This window comes from Ranitomeya variabilis, chromosome 6, assembly GCF_051348905.1.
Source record: "Ranitomeya variabilis isolate aRanVar5 chromosome 6, aRanVar5.hap1, whole genome shotgun sequence".
Taxonomy (NCBI): domain Eukaryota; kingdom Metazoa; phylum Chordata; class Amphibia; order Anura; family Dendrobatidae; genus Ranitomeya; species Ranitomeya variabilis.
Genome location: NC_135237.1, coordinates 456,366,300 through 456,387,426, shown reverse-complemented (window position 1 = coordinate 456,387,426; position 21,127 = coordinate 456,366,300). Strand labels below are relative to the sequence as shown.

The 21,127-nt window shown below is 41.6% G+C and overlaps 1 protein-coding gene across 3 annotated transcripts in view; it reads right to left on the bottom strand.

Annotated features, from left to right (window-relative positions):
* LYN (LYN proto-oncogene, Src family tyrosine kinase) overlaps positions 1–21,127 on the bottom strand; it is a 96,847-nt gene that overhangs the window by 4,804 nt on the left and 70,916 nt on the right. For all 3 annotated transcript variants that reach the window (XM_077270512.1, XM_077270514.1, XM_077270513.1), the window contains exons 7-12: positions 18,302–18,451; positions 17,688–17,840; positions 15,175–15,357; positions 14,663–14,739; positions 5,564–5,717; positions 416–547 (exon numbers count right to left, since the gene is read on the bottom strand). In XM_077270512.1, coding sequence (XP_077126627.1) covers positions 416–547; positions 5,564–5,717; positions 14,663–14,739; positions 15,175–15,357; positions 17,688–17,840; positions 18,302–18,451 — 849 coding nt within the window. The remainder of the gene's footprint in view (positions 1–415; positions 548–5,563; positions 5,718–14,662; positions 14,740–15,174; positions 15,358–17,687; positions 17,841–18,301; positions 18,452–21,127) is intronic.

Here is a 21,127-nt window from a genome sequence, read left to right as displayed (position 1 = left end):
AGAGAAATGGTAGATCTGCAGCAGAGAAAACTTATAAAAAAATATAGCCAGTAAGTGACACATCGCTGGAATCAGGGTCTCTGCACCTACATCACACTACTCTCAGATAGGGCAGCAAAAACCTTGTGACAGAATCCCTTTAAATCTATGAACCCCCAAACTTAAGAAATGGAAGGGCTGTCTACTTATTTTAATACATGTGTAAAGTGTTGCTTTATAAATGGGCATTTTATAAGTGGTTGCCCGACTGAAACAATTTCTTCTAAATGTTTGAGGCATTACATTTGCATTGGATTTTTTTTTTTATGCAAAGAGTACATTTTATTGCAAATATCTCTGGAAAGTAGGAAGCTACAGATAGTAGCCAAGATCATTATCTGTTATAAATAAATAGTTAACCCCTTTAAACACCCACCTGGATATGGGATCTTTCCGTATGTTATAATTTCATACAGCAGAATTCCAAATGACCACACATCTGACTTAATGGTAAATGAACCGTAGTTGATAGCTTCTGGGGAGGTCCATTTGATAGGGAACTTTGCACCTGAAACAGCAAATATATTAAATCACACACGTAAAAAAAAAAAAAAAAAGACATACAAAATAGAAGGAAGAAGAAGAGATTCCTTGTGTGCTGGTAAATGGTAAAATACACTATTTCTATAGTGCTTTTCTTACTTCGGACTCTTGGGAAGTAATTTTATCCTGGATTTCTAGGCAGAAAAACTGGTAGCATATTACAGCGGCATCAAAATGCATGAGATATTAACATATCTCTTCCATAAGCTGGGATAAAGATCATTGCAGGAATTGATAAGATAGTGCTCAATTTCAGTATTCAAGATGTCTATTCTTTCTGCAGATTTTCACTTGGAATTTCAACCTTTTCAAGGCATAATGTTTAATAGGTAGCAAATCTGTAAGAAAATCTTTTAAGAGTGTGGGACTTTTTTTTTCATCACATGACGGCATATCCTTAGGGATTATGGCACCAATATAAGGCTGTGGTTGGATGGACCCAAGTTACTGATTGTTCTAAATACAAGGAGGTTGATCTATAATTAATGGCATGAATATTGTATTGGTGGGGTACATTTGTTAGACTGGCTGTCAATAACACATTGCAATACTTCAAGACTGTAGAAATCAATATATTGTATGTATTATACCTTCACAATTTCTTTGGGGCAAATGTTAAGCTTGGTGTGTGACATCTTCTTAAAGATTTGCCAACAGCATTAATATACCATCACACACACAAAAATAAATGGGAAGTCCGGCTCATTGAACTGTAAGCAGACTTAATTAATGGAAGAGCGAGATAGAGGATAAAACAGAATCAGCAGTACAGCTTATATGATATGCGACATCGACGCGTTTCAGGTGACTGCATGATTAAGGGTGCGCAGTCACCTGAAACGCGTCAATGTCACATATCATGTAACGTTACTGCTGATTTTGTTTTATCCTCTATCACACTCTTCCGTGAATAAAGTCTGTCCATAGTCTGTTGAGCCGTACTTCCCATTTATCCAAGTAATTGCCTCACATCTTGACACAGTGTTTTCTGAGCTCCAAACACCACCAAGATGTCTTCAACGGTGAGCTGGACTTATTTTCCATTAATATACCATGCATCCTACAAGGGGGCTAGATTATCCGTTGTGGAACATATCAGACAAAAGTGTATGAGGCAGTGGTGTACAGCAGGGGTCTCAAACACGCGGCCCGGAGGCCACTTGCGGCCCCTGAGGCCATCATCTGTGGCCCATGGGGCACAGAAGATCCCGATACATTCTGAGGATGGCAGAGACCAAACTAGAAGGGCAACGTGCCATCCCCCATTAATGACATCACGTTGAAGCACAATGTTTCAGCGCGCAGTGTGTTGGAATGGAGGTGCCCTTTTCCCATGCTGATGGGTCATTGATGATGAATGAAAATGGAAAGGAGAATTTGGCTCCGCTACGGTGGCCTGTAAGGCTGGTTTCACACTTGCGTTTTGATCTGCAGCGTTAAAAAAAAAAAACGCAGGTGGTGAAAAAATGCATGTAAACGCATGCAAACGCTGCGTTTTTTAGACGCATGCGTTTTTGCATGCAGAAAAAAAACGCGGCGTTTTGACGCGTTTACATGCGTTTTTTCCTGCGTTTGCGTTTTTGAAACGCATGCTGAGAAGTGTGTGACAGCTGACAATCATCAAAATCAACTAGAAAACCCACTATTAATAGAATTACATAGGGTTAGGGTTAGGATCCCTAGGGTTAGGGTTGGGGTAGCTTTTTATTAGAAGAATGTCCTGGTCACCAGGTCACTGATAAGCCACCCCCCACCATCAAGGTGACAAAAGGGATCCAGATCCAAACCCTAACCCTAACCCTACCCCTAACCCTAGGGATCCAAACCCTAATCCTAACCCTACCCCTAACCATAACCCTTGGGATCCTAACCCTAACCATAACCCTACTCCTAACCCTAGGGATCCAAACCCTACCCCTAACCCTAACCATAACCCTAGGGATCCTAACCCTAACCCTAAGGGTTAGGATCCTAACCCTAACCCTAAGGGTTAGGGTTAGGATCCCTAGGGTTAGGGTTAGGATTCCTAGGGTTACTAACCCTAACCCTAACCCTAGGGATCCTAACCCTAACCCTAAGGGTTAGGATCCTAACCCTAACCCTAAGGGTTAGGGTTAGGATCCCAAGGGTTAGGGTTAGGATCCCTAGGGTTAGGATCCCTAGGGTTACTAGGGATCCTAACCCTAACCGTTACCCTAGGGATCCTAACCCTAACCCTAAGGGTTAGGATCCTAACCCTAACCCTAAGGGTTAGGGTTAGGATCCCTAGGGTTAGGGTTAGGATTCCTAGGGTTACTAACCCTAACCCTAACCCTAGGGATCCTAACCCTAACCCTAAGGGTTAGGATCCTAACCCTAACCCTAAGGGTTAGGGTTAGGATCCCAAGGGTTAGGGTTAGGATCCCTAGGGTTAGGGTTAGGATCCCTAGGGTTACTAGGGATCCTAACCCTAACCGTTACCCTAGGGATCCTAACCCTAACCCTAAGGGTTAGGATCCTAACCCTAACCCTAAGGGTTAGGGTTAGGATCCCAAGGGTTAGGGTTAGGGTTAGGATCCCTAGGGTTACTAGGGATCCTAACCTTAGGGTTAGGATCCCTAGTAACCCAAGGGTTAGGGTTTTCTTGTTTTTTTTGTGTTTTTCTATAGAAACGCATGCGCTTAAAAACGCATGCGTTTACATAGACAGCAATACATTTTTTTGCCGTGAATAAACGCATGCTTTTTTTGCGGCAAAAAAACGCCGCTAGAAATTACTACGGGTTGCATTTCTGCAACTAAACGTCAAAAAACGCATGCGTTGCCGAAAACGCGTCAAAACGCATGCTAAAAAACGCATGCGTTTTTTAGTGCTAAAAAGCTGCAGATCAAAACGCAAGTGTGAAACCAGCCTAAGGCCATTCAATAAGCAGGGTCTAACATGTGAGGTGTCAGAGTAAAACTTGACAGATCTAATATCCTGCAGTACAGAAGTATACAGGTCCTTCTCAAAAAATTTGCATATAGTGTTAATTTTCATTATTTACCATAATGTAATGATTACAATTAAACTTTCATATATTATAGATTCATTATCCACCAACTGAAATTTGTCAGGTCTTTTATTGTTTTAATACTGATGATTTTGGCCTACAACTCCTGATAACCCAAAAAACCTGTCTCAATAAATTAGCATATTTCACCCGTCCAATCAAATAAAAGTGTTTTTTAATAACAAACAAAAAAACCATCAAATAATAATGTTCAGTTATGCACTCAATACTTGGTCGGGAATCCTTTTGCAGAAATGACTGCTTCAATGCGGCGTGGCATGGAGGCAATCAGCCTGTGACACTGCTGAGATGTTATGGAGGCCCAGGATGCTTCAATAGCGGCCTTAAGCTCATCCAGAGTGTTGGGTCTTGCGTCTCTCAACTTTCTCTTCACAATATCCCACAGATTCTCTATGGGGTTCAGGTCAGGAGAGTTGGCAGGCCAATTGAGCACAGTAATACCATGGTCAGTAAACCATTTACCAGTGGTTTTGGCACTGTGAGCAGGTGCCAGGTCGTGCTGAAAAATGAAATCTTCATCTCCATAAAGCATTTCAGCCGATGGAAGCATGAAGTGCTCCAAAATCTCCTGATAGCTAGCTGCATTGACCCTGCCCTTGATGAAACACAGTGGACCAACACCAGCAGCTGACATGGCACCCCACACCATCACTGACTGTGGGTACTTGACACTGGACTTCAGGCATTTTGGCATTTCCTTCTCCCCAGTCTTCCTCCAGACTCTGGCACCTTGATTTCCGAATGACATGCAAAATTTGCTTTCATCAGAAAAAAGTACTTGGGACCACTTAGCAACAGTCCAGTGCTGCTTCTCTGTAGCCCAGGTCAGGCGCTTCTGCCGCTGTTTATGGTTCAAAAGTGGCTTTACCTGGGGAATGCGGCACCTGTAGCCCATTTCCTGCACACGCCTGTGCACGGTGGCTCTGGATGTTTCCACACCAGACTCAGTCCACTGCTTCCTCAGCAATCTTCCTCAGGGTCCGGTCACCTCTTCTCGTTGTACAGCGTTTTCTGCCACATTTTTTCCTTCCAACAGACTTACCATTGAGGTGCCTTGATACAGCACTCTGGGAACAGCCTATTTGTTGAGAAATTTCTTTCTGGGACTTACCCTCTTGCTTGAGGGTGTCAATGATGGCCTTCTTGACATCTGTCAGGTCGCTAGTCTTACCCATGATGGGGGTTTTGAGTAATGAACCAGGCAGGGAGTTTTTAAAAGCCTCAGGTATCTTTTGCATGTGTTTAGAGTTAATTAGTTGATTCAGAAGATTAGGGTAATAGGTCGTTTAGAGAACCTTTTCTTGATATGCTAATTTATTGAGACAGGTTTTTTGGGTTATCAGGAGTTGTATGCCAAAATCATCAGTATTAAAACAATAAAAGACCTGACAAATTTCAGTTGGTGGATAATGAATCTATAATATATGAAAGTTTAATTGTAATCATTACATTATGGTAAATAATGAAATTTAACACTATATGCTAATTTTTTGAGAAGGACCTGTATATTAGATCAGTGGTCAGGCAACTAAAAGTTAAAGTCCCTTATAGGTACTAAGGGAAAAAATTTTTTTTTTTTTTTTAAAAAGTATAAAATAAAGAACAAAAATATTTTGCCACGAAAACTCTGTTTTATATAAAAATGAAATGAACTGCATCTGGAACGACCAAAGGTATAAAACTGTACTACAACCTACATGCTCAACACTTTAGAAAAAATACAAGAAATGTAGCTTCATTATACGGACGTAAAAATGGAAAAAAAATTGATAAAAAAAGTTGTATAGAAAACTAATGATAAGGAATGCAGCTAGTCAACTTTACATTTTTTCTATGTGCAGCCTACTACCTTGGTCGAGTTTGAGACCCCTGGTGTAGTGTGTATTTTTGAATAGGTTTCATGATATTCAGCATGGAGTAGGCCCATACCTTCCCTCGCTGTATATTCATTATCTTCAATAACACGAGCCAGACCAAAGTCTGCTATTTTACACATTAAAGCTTCGGAAACGAGCACATTCGCTGCTCGAAGATCTCGGTGGATGTAGTTTTTTCTTTCAATGTACGCCATTCCTTCGGCAATCTGTAAGAGATTACATAATGAGAGTTAATATTGTACTTTACTCATAAATGATCCCTTCCCACTGACTGACGCACTGTAGTGTAGATTCTTCTGATTAGCACAGTATTAAACGTATGTGATGTCTGTACAATACTGCTTTATTTTTCCCCCAGCTGTGTCGTTCTTGATACCATGATGGGTTATTTCCTTGCAAGAACCTGGTCGCTCTCCTGAAATCTGACCCACAGCTTACTTCAAATTTTTGTGCACTGGGTGATCTGGTAAAACACGTTTCTAGTAACTTGAAGACCTCAGAATTAAATGAAATATGCCCCACAATGCGGAAAGAAAATCTATAAAATACATGTCAAGAAAATACCTAAAATAAATAGGGCAATGTAACCAAGTATTTTTTTGGTTTAAAAGCACCCATGCACTACAGGCATCAGTTCACAATGCAAGTCTAAAACTGTCCATACGCAGGAGATTTACGATGGCAGATCCAAAACATTTCAGTGTAATCTGCTGGCAATCTAAGCAGACAATGGGGAAATGCGAATCTAACATGTTGGACTTTAACAAAAGCAAATCTTTGTTCTGCTTGCAGAGACCACCAGTTTCAGGAAGCTGCAAGGTTCAATTTCCACCAAGTAGATATCACCAAACAGAAGGTAAAAGTAATTATTTAGAAAATAAAAAATAATTTATACTGAAATCCCGCAGCGGTGCCGCTCCAGCAATGTTGTCACAGGACATTGTTGTGTCACGTAACTGCTGTAGCCAATCAGCTGCAACCTATATTTTTTCATCAGATGGAATACTGATGAGCTGCAGCCGATCAGCGGCAGCTGAGACTGCTAATTGGCTGCAGCTCATCAATATTCCATGAGGGTGACAATAATGTAGCTGATCAGTGGTAGCCGATTAGCTGCAGCAACTGTGTGACAATGTCACTTGACTTGCCAGGAAGAGTGGCACTAATATCGCTGGAACAGCACCACTGCAGGAGGGGAGTATAGATTGTTGCTTATTTTTTCTTTATATATAAGTCCTGAAGAGATTAAGCAAGGGTTGTCAATTACTGGACAATCCCTTTACGCTGCACTGATTTCGCCCTATTAGGGTATACATTCATGCTCAACTCTCGGCGCACGTTTATGATGGAATTTGAATGGAGAGTTCATCCATCAGCTATGTCAGGTATGGCCAGCATTAGTTCCACTAAGAGTTACAGGCCTCACATCTAAATAAACAATTTTAAGTGTGGCTTATAATTTGTTACTCAGAATATACAACTCTGGCAAAAATTAAGAGACCAATGCAAAATGTTCAATTTGTCTGATTTTTCTCTTTATAGGTATATTTTTGAGTGAAATGTAAATTGTTCTTTTATTCTATAAACTTCTGACCACATGTTTCCGAATTTCCAAGCAATATTTTTTTTTTCTGACAAAGAAAAATGGTCAACATTTAAAAAAAAACAGTGCTTTCAGACCTTAAATAATGCAAAGAAAACAAGTTCATAATGATTTAGAAACAACAATACTGATGTTTTAACTCAGGAAGAGTTCAGAAATCAATATTTTGTGGAATAACCATGATTTTTAATCACAGCTTTCATGCGTCTTGGCATGCTTTCCACCAGTCTTTCACACTGCTCCTGGCGCAAACATTTAAGCAGTTCTTCTTTGTTTGATGGCTTGTGACTATCCATCATCCTCTTGATTACATTCCAGAGGTTTTCAAAGGGGTTCAGGTCTGGAGATTGGGCTGCACATGACAGGTTTTGATGTGGTGGTCTATTAATTTTTGCCAGAGCTGAAAAATTATGAACACATTCATCTTTTGCAACATTGTGAATGTTAGTTCCCCTTCCAGGGCTGCATTGTATTTTTTCACATGCTGGCCGTGAAGACTTTCAGTTCCTCTTTCATACTGCAGCTTTCACAGTAATGATGATGCCAAATGTTAACTTATCTCCTTTATTCTAATATATAAACTTGATGTTATCACCACTGTTATCCTTGATAACAGCTTAATAGAGGTGGAGCAGGTGATTAACAGGTGATAGGCCCTCAACCATTTCACACAGCTTCACCAAATCCTGCATTCGCTTATAAGCCACATAGAAGGCACCTCCATGGGTCAGAGAGGCGCTTAGTCACTACCACTAAGAATTTCCCAGAAGAAAAAGTTATGTTCCAGGACTACTAGCTGTGCCACAGGATTTTATTACTTTGTACCTTCTACAACTCTGAGGGTGAATGTGGTGGATATCTGCTATTTTTTGGTTACTAGAATTGCTGGTGTAAGAGTCTCTGGTCTAATACAGTCTTTACGTAGGCACTGTCACTTTAAAAAGCCCAGAAGGAAGGAACTAAAAGATAGCTTCCACCTCATGGACTAAGGGGCTAATCTAGTCAGCACAATTCTATATAATCCTATCCAGTAATTGATTGCCAATTTTCTTCAACATGACTTCCTCTCGCTAGCTCCTTTTTATTCCCTCTTTAGTCTTCCTTCTGATCAAAGCTAACATGAACGCAAACACATAATGGAAAAGACAGAAACCGAGAAATGAGGAAGGAACAGACAGGACACACATCAGTGGGAGAACGCAGACATGAATATTAGTTTGCTCCAGTATGTAACTATAGGGAGGTGCGCCACGAGGACCAACTGAGATCTGTTGTTGACTAACTAATATTCATTATTGGACACCGGGGATTCCAAGGTTCTCCCAATAGTACAAATTGGCGATGATGATGAAGGACACGAAAACTGACACAGAATTTCTAGCACACTAGATTGAGTTGTATCTGAAAATACATAACTTCATATGGAAACCATGCATACCGTAGTTTATGCATCATTTTCAGCTTTTACAACACTGCCCTAAATGCCTCCTGTACACTACGCAGCAGAGGATACATAGAAATCATATCTAGCTGGTCTGTGTATGATGATATTTCATAAATCATTTCCATTACACCTTCGTATAATATAAAAGGGAACATTAGAAAAGTGCCCTTATGAATGCGGAAGTGGAAAAGACATCAGCCGGTCAGACACAAAGTTGTGCAATGAATTCTGTACAGGAACAAACATGAATCAATAGCAGACAATTATTAACCCAGGATAAAGAGAGGCTGAACCTTCATTCCTTTCCACTTGAGTTATCGGAGATAAAGGAGACAAGCTTTCCTCCATGTTTTATCAAACCTCCACATTTTTGTGGGTCATTACATGTATCATTTGCATGCCTATCTCCACTTCCTAGTTTCTCAGCGAGCCCTTTGTCTAAGCATCTGTGTGTTCTCCTTTACATATAAACAAACAACATCTTCATGAGGGCATATTACGGGACCGCCGCTGCCCACGCAGCACACAATGACCCATTGTAAGTGAGGACAGGTAGAGGACTCAAGTTTGCATCCTAGGTTTATATAAACTGATGGCCGGGAGCCAAAGACTCACACTCTCAGTAATATTAGTGGATAAAGGAGAGGACTACGGGCTCCTCTCTAATAGATAGATATTGTCACTGTAAACAGTTTCCTGTACCATAAACAGCGGGTAAGAATCTGCCTATCAAGTAAATCATTCTCTTCTGCCAGAATGGGTCATTATAACACAAACTGCTTTTCCAGGGTAAACCCAACTAAAGGCGCGTGCACAAGCCATCTGTTTCAGGAGGGTCCACTCTGAAATCTGTCTAAAAAGCTCTTTAAATAATGCTAAAGAACATATGCACTGCAATGTCAAAACGATGTGTGGCATATGTTCAGTCTTTTTGAGTTTTTTTTTAACCACTAAAGCTTTGAAAGACACAAAGTAGTTAAAAGGAGGAGGCCTGACCACTCTTCAGGTGGCTGAAGCCATTCTCCATTTATACATAAGTAAAAAAAATATCAAAAAAAAGAAAACGATTCAGGAAAACACCAAGGTTACTTACCAGTAGTTTTTCCAGAACCCATGACCACACACCTGAGAGAGGGATCCCCGCCCCATCAAGGACAGGAAACCTACTGAAATACAAAGACTGCACCTCTACCCCTCATCAGTTGGGTTACAGAGCATGAGAGGACCTCCAACATTATATACATAACCGACACTTAATCAAACACCCAATCTATAGTGCACACCCATATGGTGACAAAGGAGGTGCTGTCAAGGGTTCTGGAAAAAACGGCTAGCGGTAAGTAACCTTGGTGTTTTCCCTTCACACAACACAGTACACCTAAGATTTATGGAGAAACGAAACATCTTAGGGAGGGACCACCACTTCTATCAGAGGTCAAGGAGGATAGATCCAGTCTGTAGTGCTTAAAGAAAGTACAGTGGGAGGACCAGGTAGCGGCCTTACAAACAGGATCAACTGATATCTCTGCTTTCTCTGCCCAGGAGATTGCCGCGGCTCTGGTGGAGTGAGCCCTGATGACCTAAGAAATAGGAGAACTACTAGCAGAGTGGGCTACACTAATAACCTCCCTGATCCACCTTGCAATGGTACTTTTTGATACCCCGTACCCATTTCTGCTACTTTGAAAGGCTACAAACCAGAACTGTATTTTCCTCCACTGTCTAGTTGTAGACATGTACTCGAACAGTGTTCTACTATCATCAAGACTGAGAAATTTCTCCTTCCCTGAATTTTTAGGGTTATTACAAAAGGAGGGCAGGTCAATCTTTAGACTCCTATAAAATGTTAAGGCTACTTTGGGAAGTTAGGCAGGATCAGGTGTTATTATAAATCTATCCTCATACACTTGCGTATAAGTAGGACTTATTGAAAGGGCCTGGATATCACTCACCCTACGGGTCGAAGTCAGTGCTACCAGTATAATAGTTTTAAGGGGAAGATATTTAACCAACAATTCCTTTAAAGGTTCAAATGGGTCTTTGGTTAATACATCCAGTACTAGGTTTAGATCACAAGGGGGAACTCTTGGAGTTGGAACTGGCCTGGGTCTATCACAGGATTCTATAAACCTTGAAATCCACTTATTAGCCACAAGGTTATAGTTATACAGTGCACCCAAGGCTGAAACCTGAACCTTGAGGGTACCAGTGGCCAACCCTAGCTCAAACCCTTTCTGGAGTAATTCCAGGATGGAACAGACTAGAGTCTTCTTTCCCAAAGTCTTTCCCGAGAATTCCAGGAATTTTTTCCACATTAACAACAATTTTTGTTGCTATAAGTTTTCTACTTTTTAACAAGGTGGAGACTAACCCTGAAAAAAACCTCTGACTCAGTATTGCCCTCTCAAATTCCATGCTGCTAGATGGAAGCCCATCACTTGAGAGTGGCATACTGGACCCTGAGTGAGAAGATCTGGGAACTCTGGCAGGATCCGACACAGACATTATCCTTAATAGGGAAAACCATGGTCTTTTCGGCCAGAATGGAGCAATCAGAATCACCCTCGCCTGATCAGTCTTGATTAGTGATAAGTGAGTATACTCGTTGCTCGTGGTTTCTGAGTATTTGTGAGTGCTCGGAGATTTAGTTTTCGTCGCCCGCAGCTGAATGATTTATGGCTGCCAAATAGCTTGAATACATGTGGGGATTCCATATCAACCAGGCAACCCCCACATGTACTCAGGCTGGCTAGCAGCTGTAAATCATGCAGCTGCGTCAACAAAAACAAAATCTCCGAGCTCTTACAAATACTCGGAGACCACCTGAGCGTGCTAGGGAAAACCCAAGCAACGAGTATACTCGCTCATCACTAGTCTTGATATTCCTCACAACTGCTGGAATCAACGCTATTGGAGGAAAAGTGCATGCCATCATGAAGTTCCGAAGTTCTGAAGGGCATCCACCGCATAAGGGATTTTCCTTGGGTTTAGTGAACAGAATTTTTTCAGTTTCCTGTTCTGTTTGTCGGCAAACAAGTCTGTTTCTGGCACCCCATATAAAGGAACTAATTGCTGAAACCCATGGGAGTTTAGGGACCATTCCCTTTATTTCAGTCTCTTGTGACTTAGGAAGTCTGCCTTGGTGTTCTCCGTCCCCTTTATTTACAGCACTGTTAGGGACAGAATGTGTTGCTCTGCCAGCTAAAAGAGACTGTCTGCTGCTTTCACTACGGAGTGGGTCCTTGTACCCCCTTGGTGGTTGATATACGCCTGCGTAGCCTGGTTGTCTGACATGATACTGACGTGGCGACCAAGGAGAGAAGGAAGAAAGCCTGTCAGAGCTCTTTCTACCACTCACAACTCTTTCAGGTTTGACGATTGACCCCCTCTCGAGGAGTGGCCAAGAACCCTGAATTGTGCGATCTCTCAGGTGTGCCCCTCAACCTAAATTGCTTGCATCGGTTGTGACCATGTTGCTCACTGGCTTTATCCATTGGACATCTGATATTAGGTTTCCCCTATCTGTCCACCATGAGAGGGAGTTTCTGGTTTCTAAACAAAGATCCACTTTCCTTTCTAAATGTCCTTTTAGCAACCTCCGTGCAGACAGAATTTCCCACAGAAGCTGCAGGGACAGGTACTTTGATCGCTGCCGAGGCAAGATCTACCACCTTGTTTATTTTGTTATTGAACAAGTCTGAAGTTCAGAATTTAGAATAAGGCCCAGAAATTAATGTACTCTTACTGGATTTAGCCTCAAACCTTCAATGTGAGGGCCAACCTCTTTGAGGATTTTGATACAGCACAGTGAATTCTAGGGACCTTGTCCCATATCTCAGAATCCTTCTCCTCGAAAGGATATCTCTTTTTAGAAGACGAGGGTAAGGCACATTTTTTTCAGGTCGTTTCCACTCGTTATTAATGAGTGCCTGGATTTTAGTATTGAATGGCTGTCCCTTTTGCTGTGTTCACGCTGTAGACGATGTGGCTGCTGCTGTTCTTTCACGATACTTCAGGAAGGAGAGCTGGAGCGTGAGCGCTCTCCTCTGTGGTCTGTCCCTAATTTATGTGCAACCCACAGTGCCTCCTTCCTGGCCCGCCTCCTCCAGTACCTCCAGGACGCGCTATTTCCCCACTCTCCCCGGTTGGTGATACTTGTATAGGGCGCCGCCATCTTGCCCGGCATGCCACCTATGATGTCAATCGGGCACGCCCATTCCCAGCGTGCCTTACGCCCGTGACATCAGTGGAATGTGCCTGCACATCCTGCACGGCCGCAATCAGCATCTATCAGAGGGGAGGAGGAGGGGTAAGACGGGGCGGCGGTCCCAGACATGCTCAGCATCTCTGTCTTTGCCGCCCGCACCTACAGAAGAGCCCCCCCCCATGGATGGCGATTCCAGGACCCTGAAAGCCGGCACCACCGGCATGCCACCTGCTTTTACGAATGCCAGGACAGGGCTGGGTAAGCTTTTCTCCTTTGATCTTCACCGCCGTATCTCAGCACAAGGTTCCCATCAAGGACAGGACACCAACTTATGTGGGGAAAAGGTGTCAGTCTTTTATTTCAGTGGGTTTCCAGTCCTTGGAGGGCAGATTCCTCTCTCAAGTGTGCTGTCATGGGTGAAGGGAAAACACTGTCTGCGTTTTTCCTGAAGGGTCATCTGTTTGAAAAACTTGATGGTTTCAAGGGGGTCTCGAAAAAGTGGTTGTGTGCACATACCCTTAGTGTGCATTTATACCTCAGGATTATTGGGAACAAGAGTTCCTAGGAATGCTCATTTCCTAGTAATTGTGGGGTATAAACAGCCAGACGATCATCAAATGAAAGAGCAAAATGCTTTTTGGGTAAAATGATCATATGATTGGCTTAAAAAAAGAAGGATCACCATTCTCGGCAGCACATTGTCCTATGTAAATAGGACGTGCTGACAAGAACAATGATACTCTATGCACAAAGAACGATCTATTACTGATCATTCTGTGCGAATTGGAGATGTGATCTGCCTGTCTTAGCAAGATATTAAATGATCACTGATAGGCAAATATGTAGCCGATTGGTTGTTTTCAACACAGCAGGTTGTATAATTTAAACAAGTCCTTAGATGTTCATGGCATATTTAAAAGAATCAGAAATATATCAAATACCTGGAAAATACCAATCCCCCAAGATGGGGGGGGCTTCTATTCTGACTCAGTATTAGGAGTCTCAACTGGGAGCTGCTAAGTAGGAGTGATGAGCGAGTATGCTCGTTACTCACGTTTCTCCGAGCGTGCTTGGGTTGTCTCTGAAGATTTCAGTGTGCTCGGAGATTTCGTTTATGTCGACGCAGCTGAATGATTTGCGGCTGCTAGACAGCTGGAATACATGTGAGGATTGCCTGTTTGTTAGGGAATACCCACATGTATTCAAGCTGTCTAGCTGTCGCAAATCATGCAGCTGCGTCGACAAACTAAATATCCGAGCATGCTGAAATACTCGGAGACAACCCAAGCATGCTCGGAGAAACTCGAGTAACGAGCATACTCGCTCATCACCACTTACCAACCATATGACAATCATATTTAGGCCAGGGCTACACATACTAATGTTGTGCTAGATTGATAAGATACATTTTTGCAATAGATTTTCTATTATTCAAAGCACCACGTCAGCGTTTTTACTTATCTGAGAGCTGGAGTGGTGCCACCAACGCATGGTAACTGAGCCGGATATTATGTTTACCAGCTGCCGTCTTTAGCTGTTCCCTGTGCTTCTTTGGTCTCGAGCTGCTATCTTGTGACCGCAAAGTCTGACGGACTGGAAGTCAGAGGCCATGGTCAAACGCTCTCAATCTAAGTATAGGAGAGCCTCGATCTGGCCTCATATTGACTCCCATAACCTTACACTGAGTTTTGACTTCCAGATTACCCTGCAAACTGCTTGAGACCGACTGGAGCGGCACCGAGAACAGAAAAGATGGCGGCTGGTACGTATGAGACTAAGTGCAGGGAACTAAGATTAGTGACACCACTGCAACTCACAACTCAACAACAACTTCACGACAGCTGCAATCCACAAGACTGCATGAACCTCCACAATGCGGACACCATATTATGCATACCTGAGCGGAGAAGTCAATCAGCTTTGGAAGAAGAACTTTAGAACCTTCGTCACTCTTGAGAAAATCTAGCAGGCTTCCTGATAAATAACAAGAGGTGAAAAAAGAGATTATCCAATGATAACACACTGTGGCTATAGTACACAGAAAATGAAAGGGATTGACGTTCATATGAAACTGATGACCTATACAGTGGATTTGTCACCAATATCAGATTGGTGGAGGTCCAACATTGGGCAGATCCTCTGTTATTTGCTCTGCTGGAGGCCAGATAGTAACACTGATCTTAGCTGCACTGCACAGCTCTATTCTACGTGTAATGGACGCTGCCGAGTACTGCAGATCAGAGCCTGTTCCCTTGAATAGAAGCCAATCTGAAACTCCTTTAATATAAAGTATCTTACATACTAAATAGTTACATTAATATGCATTTACTTCATTTACTAAATAAAATATCAGCTTCAGTACTCAGTTCTGGTTTATAGAAATATGACTTCTCTAGACAAAATACTTACCCTTTGCCATGTATTCGGTAATGATGTAAATTGGTTCTTCTTTAGTGACCACAGCATAAAGTCTCACTAGTTTGTCATGCTGGAGCGTCTTCATCAAGTTGGCTTCCTCCATGAATGCTTCTACGGACATGGATCCTGCCTTTAAGGTTTTAACTGCGATTTTTGTATTGTTATTATAAAAACCTAAAGTGGAACATAGAAAGATGAGCAGAAATTAATAAAATGAAGTTATGGGTACTTGGAAGAAGTGTTATAATTGAAGTATTCGAACATACAACATAAAATACATTGCAACCCAACGAACGAATGCACAAAAATGAGGTTGACTCATCTCCCTGCTGGTACTCTCTGCAAACAGTGGGTTTTGCCACGAAAAGCCACAGCCAGCAGGCATTTTCTCTGCAGCAGCCATTGAGGTTTGAATGTTGTTTTATAAGGCAGCCATTCTGATAACTAGTCTGTCAGAATGAGAGATGCTGAGATAAAACATGGGACCACCCCCATGAGGTCCACATGCCCTAATAAAGCAACCCTTTTTACATAAATGACACAATATTTTGTGCAGAACGTCAATCTCCATACATAGCAAAAGGAAACATCTTGAAACTCATATTTCAGACTATTTGCAAAACTGCCCAAGTCATTTCCTGTTCTGTAAATGTAGAAAGGAAGAAGCAGCGAGTGTCCTTTACAATCCAATACAGGCTTTGGGGGTTTTTTAATGAGTGATACCTTTATCTTCATTATTATGTTAACCTCGTTGTTAGGATATTAATAATATTTTCATGTTCGTTAATCACAATACTTTCTAATAGGACTACATCATTTACCTTCAAATCTGTCATTTACATTGGCATTTGGAAAGAAAATCACATTCAAAATATTGATGCATTTTGATGACAATTAGATTTCATTGTTCACAACCTTTCTGAGTTAAGCTTTTTTTTTACTTTAAGGCCACTTTCACACTTTCATATTTTGATCAATGTTCTTCACCAGTGTTTGTGAGACAATAAACAGAAAAGGATCCAAAACATAGAAAAAGGTGGAAATCTTTCCATTAAGTTCCCTGGTTTAAATTTACCAATACTGATGCACAGTACTGACCGAAATACTAGTTTGTGAAAGTGGCCTCTCGCGCACCCATTGCAGTCATCAAGTACGCCGTGCTGTGGAAAGTGTATGATATCAGTCTTTCACATGGCAGATAATTTTTAGGTAGGTTTATGGCCATGCTCCACTGGTTTCTGGGCTGGTTACAAAATGTATACCTTTCTTTAAATTGTGGATTAGGCCAGTGTAAACATTAAAGGTATTGGCCACTTTATCTGCATCTTAAGAGATGAATGGGCAGATGGGTTAAGTAGAACTTGCATATAAGTATTACAGGCCATTCACTTCTTCTGTGGTTGGATCATACCCAACTTTACCTTCTACAAATTCAGGTACTGAAACACAACTCTGCCTGCAACCTACTAATTTATTTATAAATCGTTTTTAAATAATTATACCAAGTTCATAAAAATAAACATCCATCCACTACACACAGAAAGTTATTAACATTTTATTCTCAATTCCCCTAATTCCCACTAAATACTCTTCCTTCCCTGAAGGAAGTAGAAAAGGAATAAAAAATGGGACTACTTATATATAGATGAAATAAGGCTACTTTCACACTTCCGTCGGTACGGGGCCGTCGCAAACCGTCGGCCCGACGGATGTTGTGCTAAATTTAGCACAACGTGGGCAGCGGATGCAGTTTTACAAGGCATCCGCTGCCCATTGTGATGAGCGGGGAGGAGGGGGCGGAGTTCTGGCTGCGCATGCACGGTCGGAAATGGCGGATCCGACGGACAAAAAGACGTTACATTGAACTTTTTTTTTTTGTCACGACGGACCGCTAAAACACGACGCATCCGTTGCATGACGGATGCGACGTGTGGCCATCCGTCGCAATCCGTCGTCCATTAAAGTGTATGGCAAAAAAACGGATCCTGCGGGCAGATTTGCAGGATCCGTTTTTTTGCCATAACGACGGATTGCGACGGAGGCACAAAGATGGAAGTGTGAAAGTAGCCTAAGCATCTATATACAGCCCTTAGGATCTGACAGCAGCACTCATTAAAGGGGACCCATCACCTGAATCATGCTGTCCAACCGCGGGCAGCATGAATCAGAGCCTGACTGCACAAATGCAGACAGCTATTTTTCTCTGCAATGCTCAAGAGTTTCAGAAAATTACTTTAAAGATCCATCTGGAGACCGGAACAGTCCGTCTCCACCCCTAGCCTTCTCCCAGCGCAGCTGCAAGGTGATTGACAGGTCTCTCGCTATGGGAATGACCTGTCAATCACCTAAAATTGAGCCGGTTAAAGCTGTCTGGGGGAGGAGCCGGACTAGTCTTTTCTCTTGCTATGGTCCCCGGCCATGTGCTTGCTTTTAGCATTACTGCATTTTTACTGTTTTCATAGCTGCATTTTTGGAAGCATTTCAAAATATGTTTGCATACTCACCCATCCAGACTTCGCCAAACTGCCCAGCTCCAAGTTTCTTCACTAGTTTAATTGACTCTCTTGGAATCTCCCAAGCGTCTTTATCCCATGGCTTTTGTGGTTTGGGACTAAAACAGGGTTTTTCTAATTTCCTGCATAGGCCGTCTGCTTGTTCTAAAACATCAAAATAGACAATGGTTCAAAAATCAAAGAAAGAGGCACAGTGCTTGAAAAATTGAAGAACTCTAGAACCCTGTGCCAAAAAATATCACGGTCCTGAAATGTTGGGCCTTTCTTGTGACAACATCAAATGACTGACGACTACTAGCTATTCATATGTATTATATGGTACTGGGTTTTAAGGATCTTTAGCTACCTCCTGGAAGAGGTCAACAGATTGAGATCACTGAAGTAGGGTGAAGTAATAGGATTTCTATTTTATGAGACAGTATAAAAGTGGAAGCAAAAAAAAAAAATCTGCACTCAGTGTGTAAAAGAGCAGACAGCTACAGAGTCACTTCCAAAGTTGTTTTATATAAAACTATACTAAGAACCATAAACCAACTTTACTGCATGATTCACATTATCTGTTGACCAAGGCAGGCTCACATAAAATACGACCATAAACCACTCACTTTGGTAATGCTGGATCATGTCACTGATGCACGGGAATGTAATCCTAGGAGAAATGTAAAATCCGCCATTGTCGAGGGTTCTGATTTTGTAGTGCTTGATGACATCACCGGACTCTGCACTAAAATCCCTTATTGACAAGGAGTAGCTGCCTGATAAGGAGACAAACATGGGTTTACACTGAGTTAGCTGGACAACAGTATCTGACAGCAGATGAACTGATCTCAGATGTGGCTGATATAACACATAGGCAGATAATACTAAACTATAGTGCTCTAGTGTTCTGAGATTTACCATGCACTATACTGTAAGGAAATGGGCTGAAAATCCTTAGAAAGTCAAGTGAGGTTATAAAAAAGAAATCCAGATAATACAATGTATAACTAAATACAATGTAAATGTAAATACATTCTATATCTTTGTTAAAGGGAATCAGCTACCACATTTAAACTATTAATATGGACATACAGGTTATAGCCTGCTGAGGAAAGTGATCCCTGCATGCCTCATATCAGATGTCTTGTGAATAAATCATCTTTTATCACTTTATATAAATTACCTCTTCCAGGTTCTCGGGAGGATGGTGCCTAGAAGATAACTCTGCCCCCAGAGCTTATATTACATGAAGGGGAGTTACCAGTGTGATGTGTCATGGCCGCTCTCTGCTCTTCTGACCTCACTGCAGAGCTTTGTGTGATTATACCTGACACATCTGCAGGTTCCTCTCAGCTTCCATCTCACAGGCAGTCAGGGCTGCAATATTGTTGCAATACAGCAGAGCTCAGAGAGCTGCAGAAAACTGTGCTTGAAAGAAGACAAGTTTAATTTCTCCTGTTCTGTGTTAGTCACATTTCTCACACTGGTAATGCTCCTTCATGTAAAATAAGCTCTGGAGGCAGGAGTTATCTTCCAGGCAGTATCCGCCCCAGAGCCTGGAAGATGTAATTTAAATATATAAGAAAAAGGTGTCAATATATCATTTCATTCAGCTTCCTATGACCTACATGCCCATAGAGAAGGCTTAGAAGGGTTCATCCTACTGGAAGATTCATTTTAAGTAATGCAACCTGCTGAATAGAGCACTACACTACTAAAGATATACAGTTCTTCTTTTAATACTGCAATTGTATATAGGGTAAAAGTAATTAGGATATTTCTATGAAAATATTTGCTCAAACATAAGAATATTTGTGATCTAATGAATGAGACAAGTCATGTCACTTCTGGAGCACCTAAACAGATGGGCACCCCTTTACCTAACTCTAGTCAGCCAAATGCATACTTACTGTATATACTCGTGTATAAGCCGAGTTTTTCAGCACTTTTTTTTGCTGAAAACGCCCCCCTTGGCTTATACACGAGTCAATTGTCCCAGATAGATGGTGGGGGAGGGGGTGTGGCAGATCACAGAGGCAGGAGACAGCAGCTGTGGCTAAAGCCTGTGCCGCTGCTAAAGATGAATGAATATTAATTTCTCTGTAATAGCGCACAGCGTGTCCTCACTGCATCTCGTTCGTTCCGGCGCCAGCAGCTCTTCCAGCTGAGCGATCATGTGGCCTCACACATTAAGGTTATGAATATTCATGCCTCCCCACTCCCATAGGCCTGGAGTGAATATTCATTACCTTAAAGAGCAGGGCCACGTGATCACTCGGCTGGAAGAGCTGCCGTCACCGAAAAGAGATGCAGCGAGGGCGCGCAGGCATGGTAAGTAGGATTTTTTTTTTAATAGGTACCATGCATAAAAGAATAAGGGATAAGGAGCCATGAATACAAGGATAGGGGATAAGGAGCCACGCATACAAGGACGGGAAGGGGAGACATGCATACAAGGACAGCGACGGGGGAGACATGCATACCAGATAGGGTTGAGCGGACAATGCATACCCGGCTTACACTCGAGTCAATAAGTTTACCCAGTTTTTCGTGGCAAAATTAGGTGCCTCGGCTTATACTTGGGTCAACTTATACTCAAGTAGATACGGTATTTACCACATCACAGTTTTAATGTATTGTGGTACAGCCAGGTTAACAGAATTAGCTTAACCCCTTCACAACCCCATCCTGTTTTGACCTTCCTGACAAAATTTTACAGTTCTGACCAGTGTCATTTTATGTGGTAACAACTCTGGAACACTTCAATATAACTGAATGATTATGAGAATGTTTTTTTCTGACACATTGTACTTTGTGTTAGTATTAAATTTAGACCGTTTTTTTTTTTTTTTGCGTTTATTTGTGAAAATAACGGAATTTTGGCGAAAAGTTTAAACATTTTGCAACTTTAAATTTTTATGGCCTTAAACCAGTTACTGCATGTCTACTTTACACCAGCATTATTTTTTAAACATAATTTGTTTTTCTTATGAAGTTAGAAGAGTTAAAAGCTGAACAGCAATTTCTCGTTTTTCCAACAAAATTTGTAAAACCAATTTTTTTTACGGACTGCATCACATTTGAAGTGGCTTGAGGGAATATATGACAGAAAATTCCCAAAGGTTATGCCATTCTAAAAACTGTACCCCTCAAAGTGTTTGAAACCACATTAAATAAAATTAATTAACCCTTTAGGTGTTTCATAGGAATTAATGCAATTTGGAGGGAAAAAAATGAAAATGTTACATTTCCCCACAAAAATGTTGCTTTAGCTCCAAATTTTAATGTAACCAGAAAAAATGGACCAAAAAATGTATTGAGCCATTTCTCCTGAGTACACCGATGCCTCATATGTGGTAAACAAACTACTCTTTGGGTACATGGCAGGGCTCGGAAGGGAAGGATCACTATTTAATTTTTGGAGTGCAAAATTGGCTGGAATAGATAGCGGA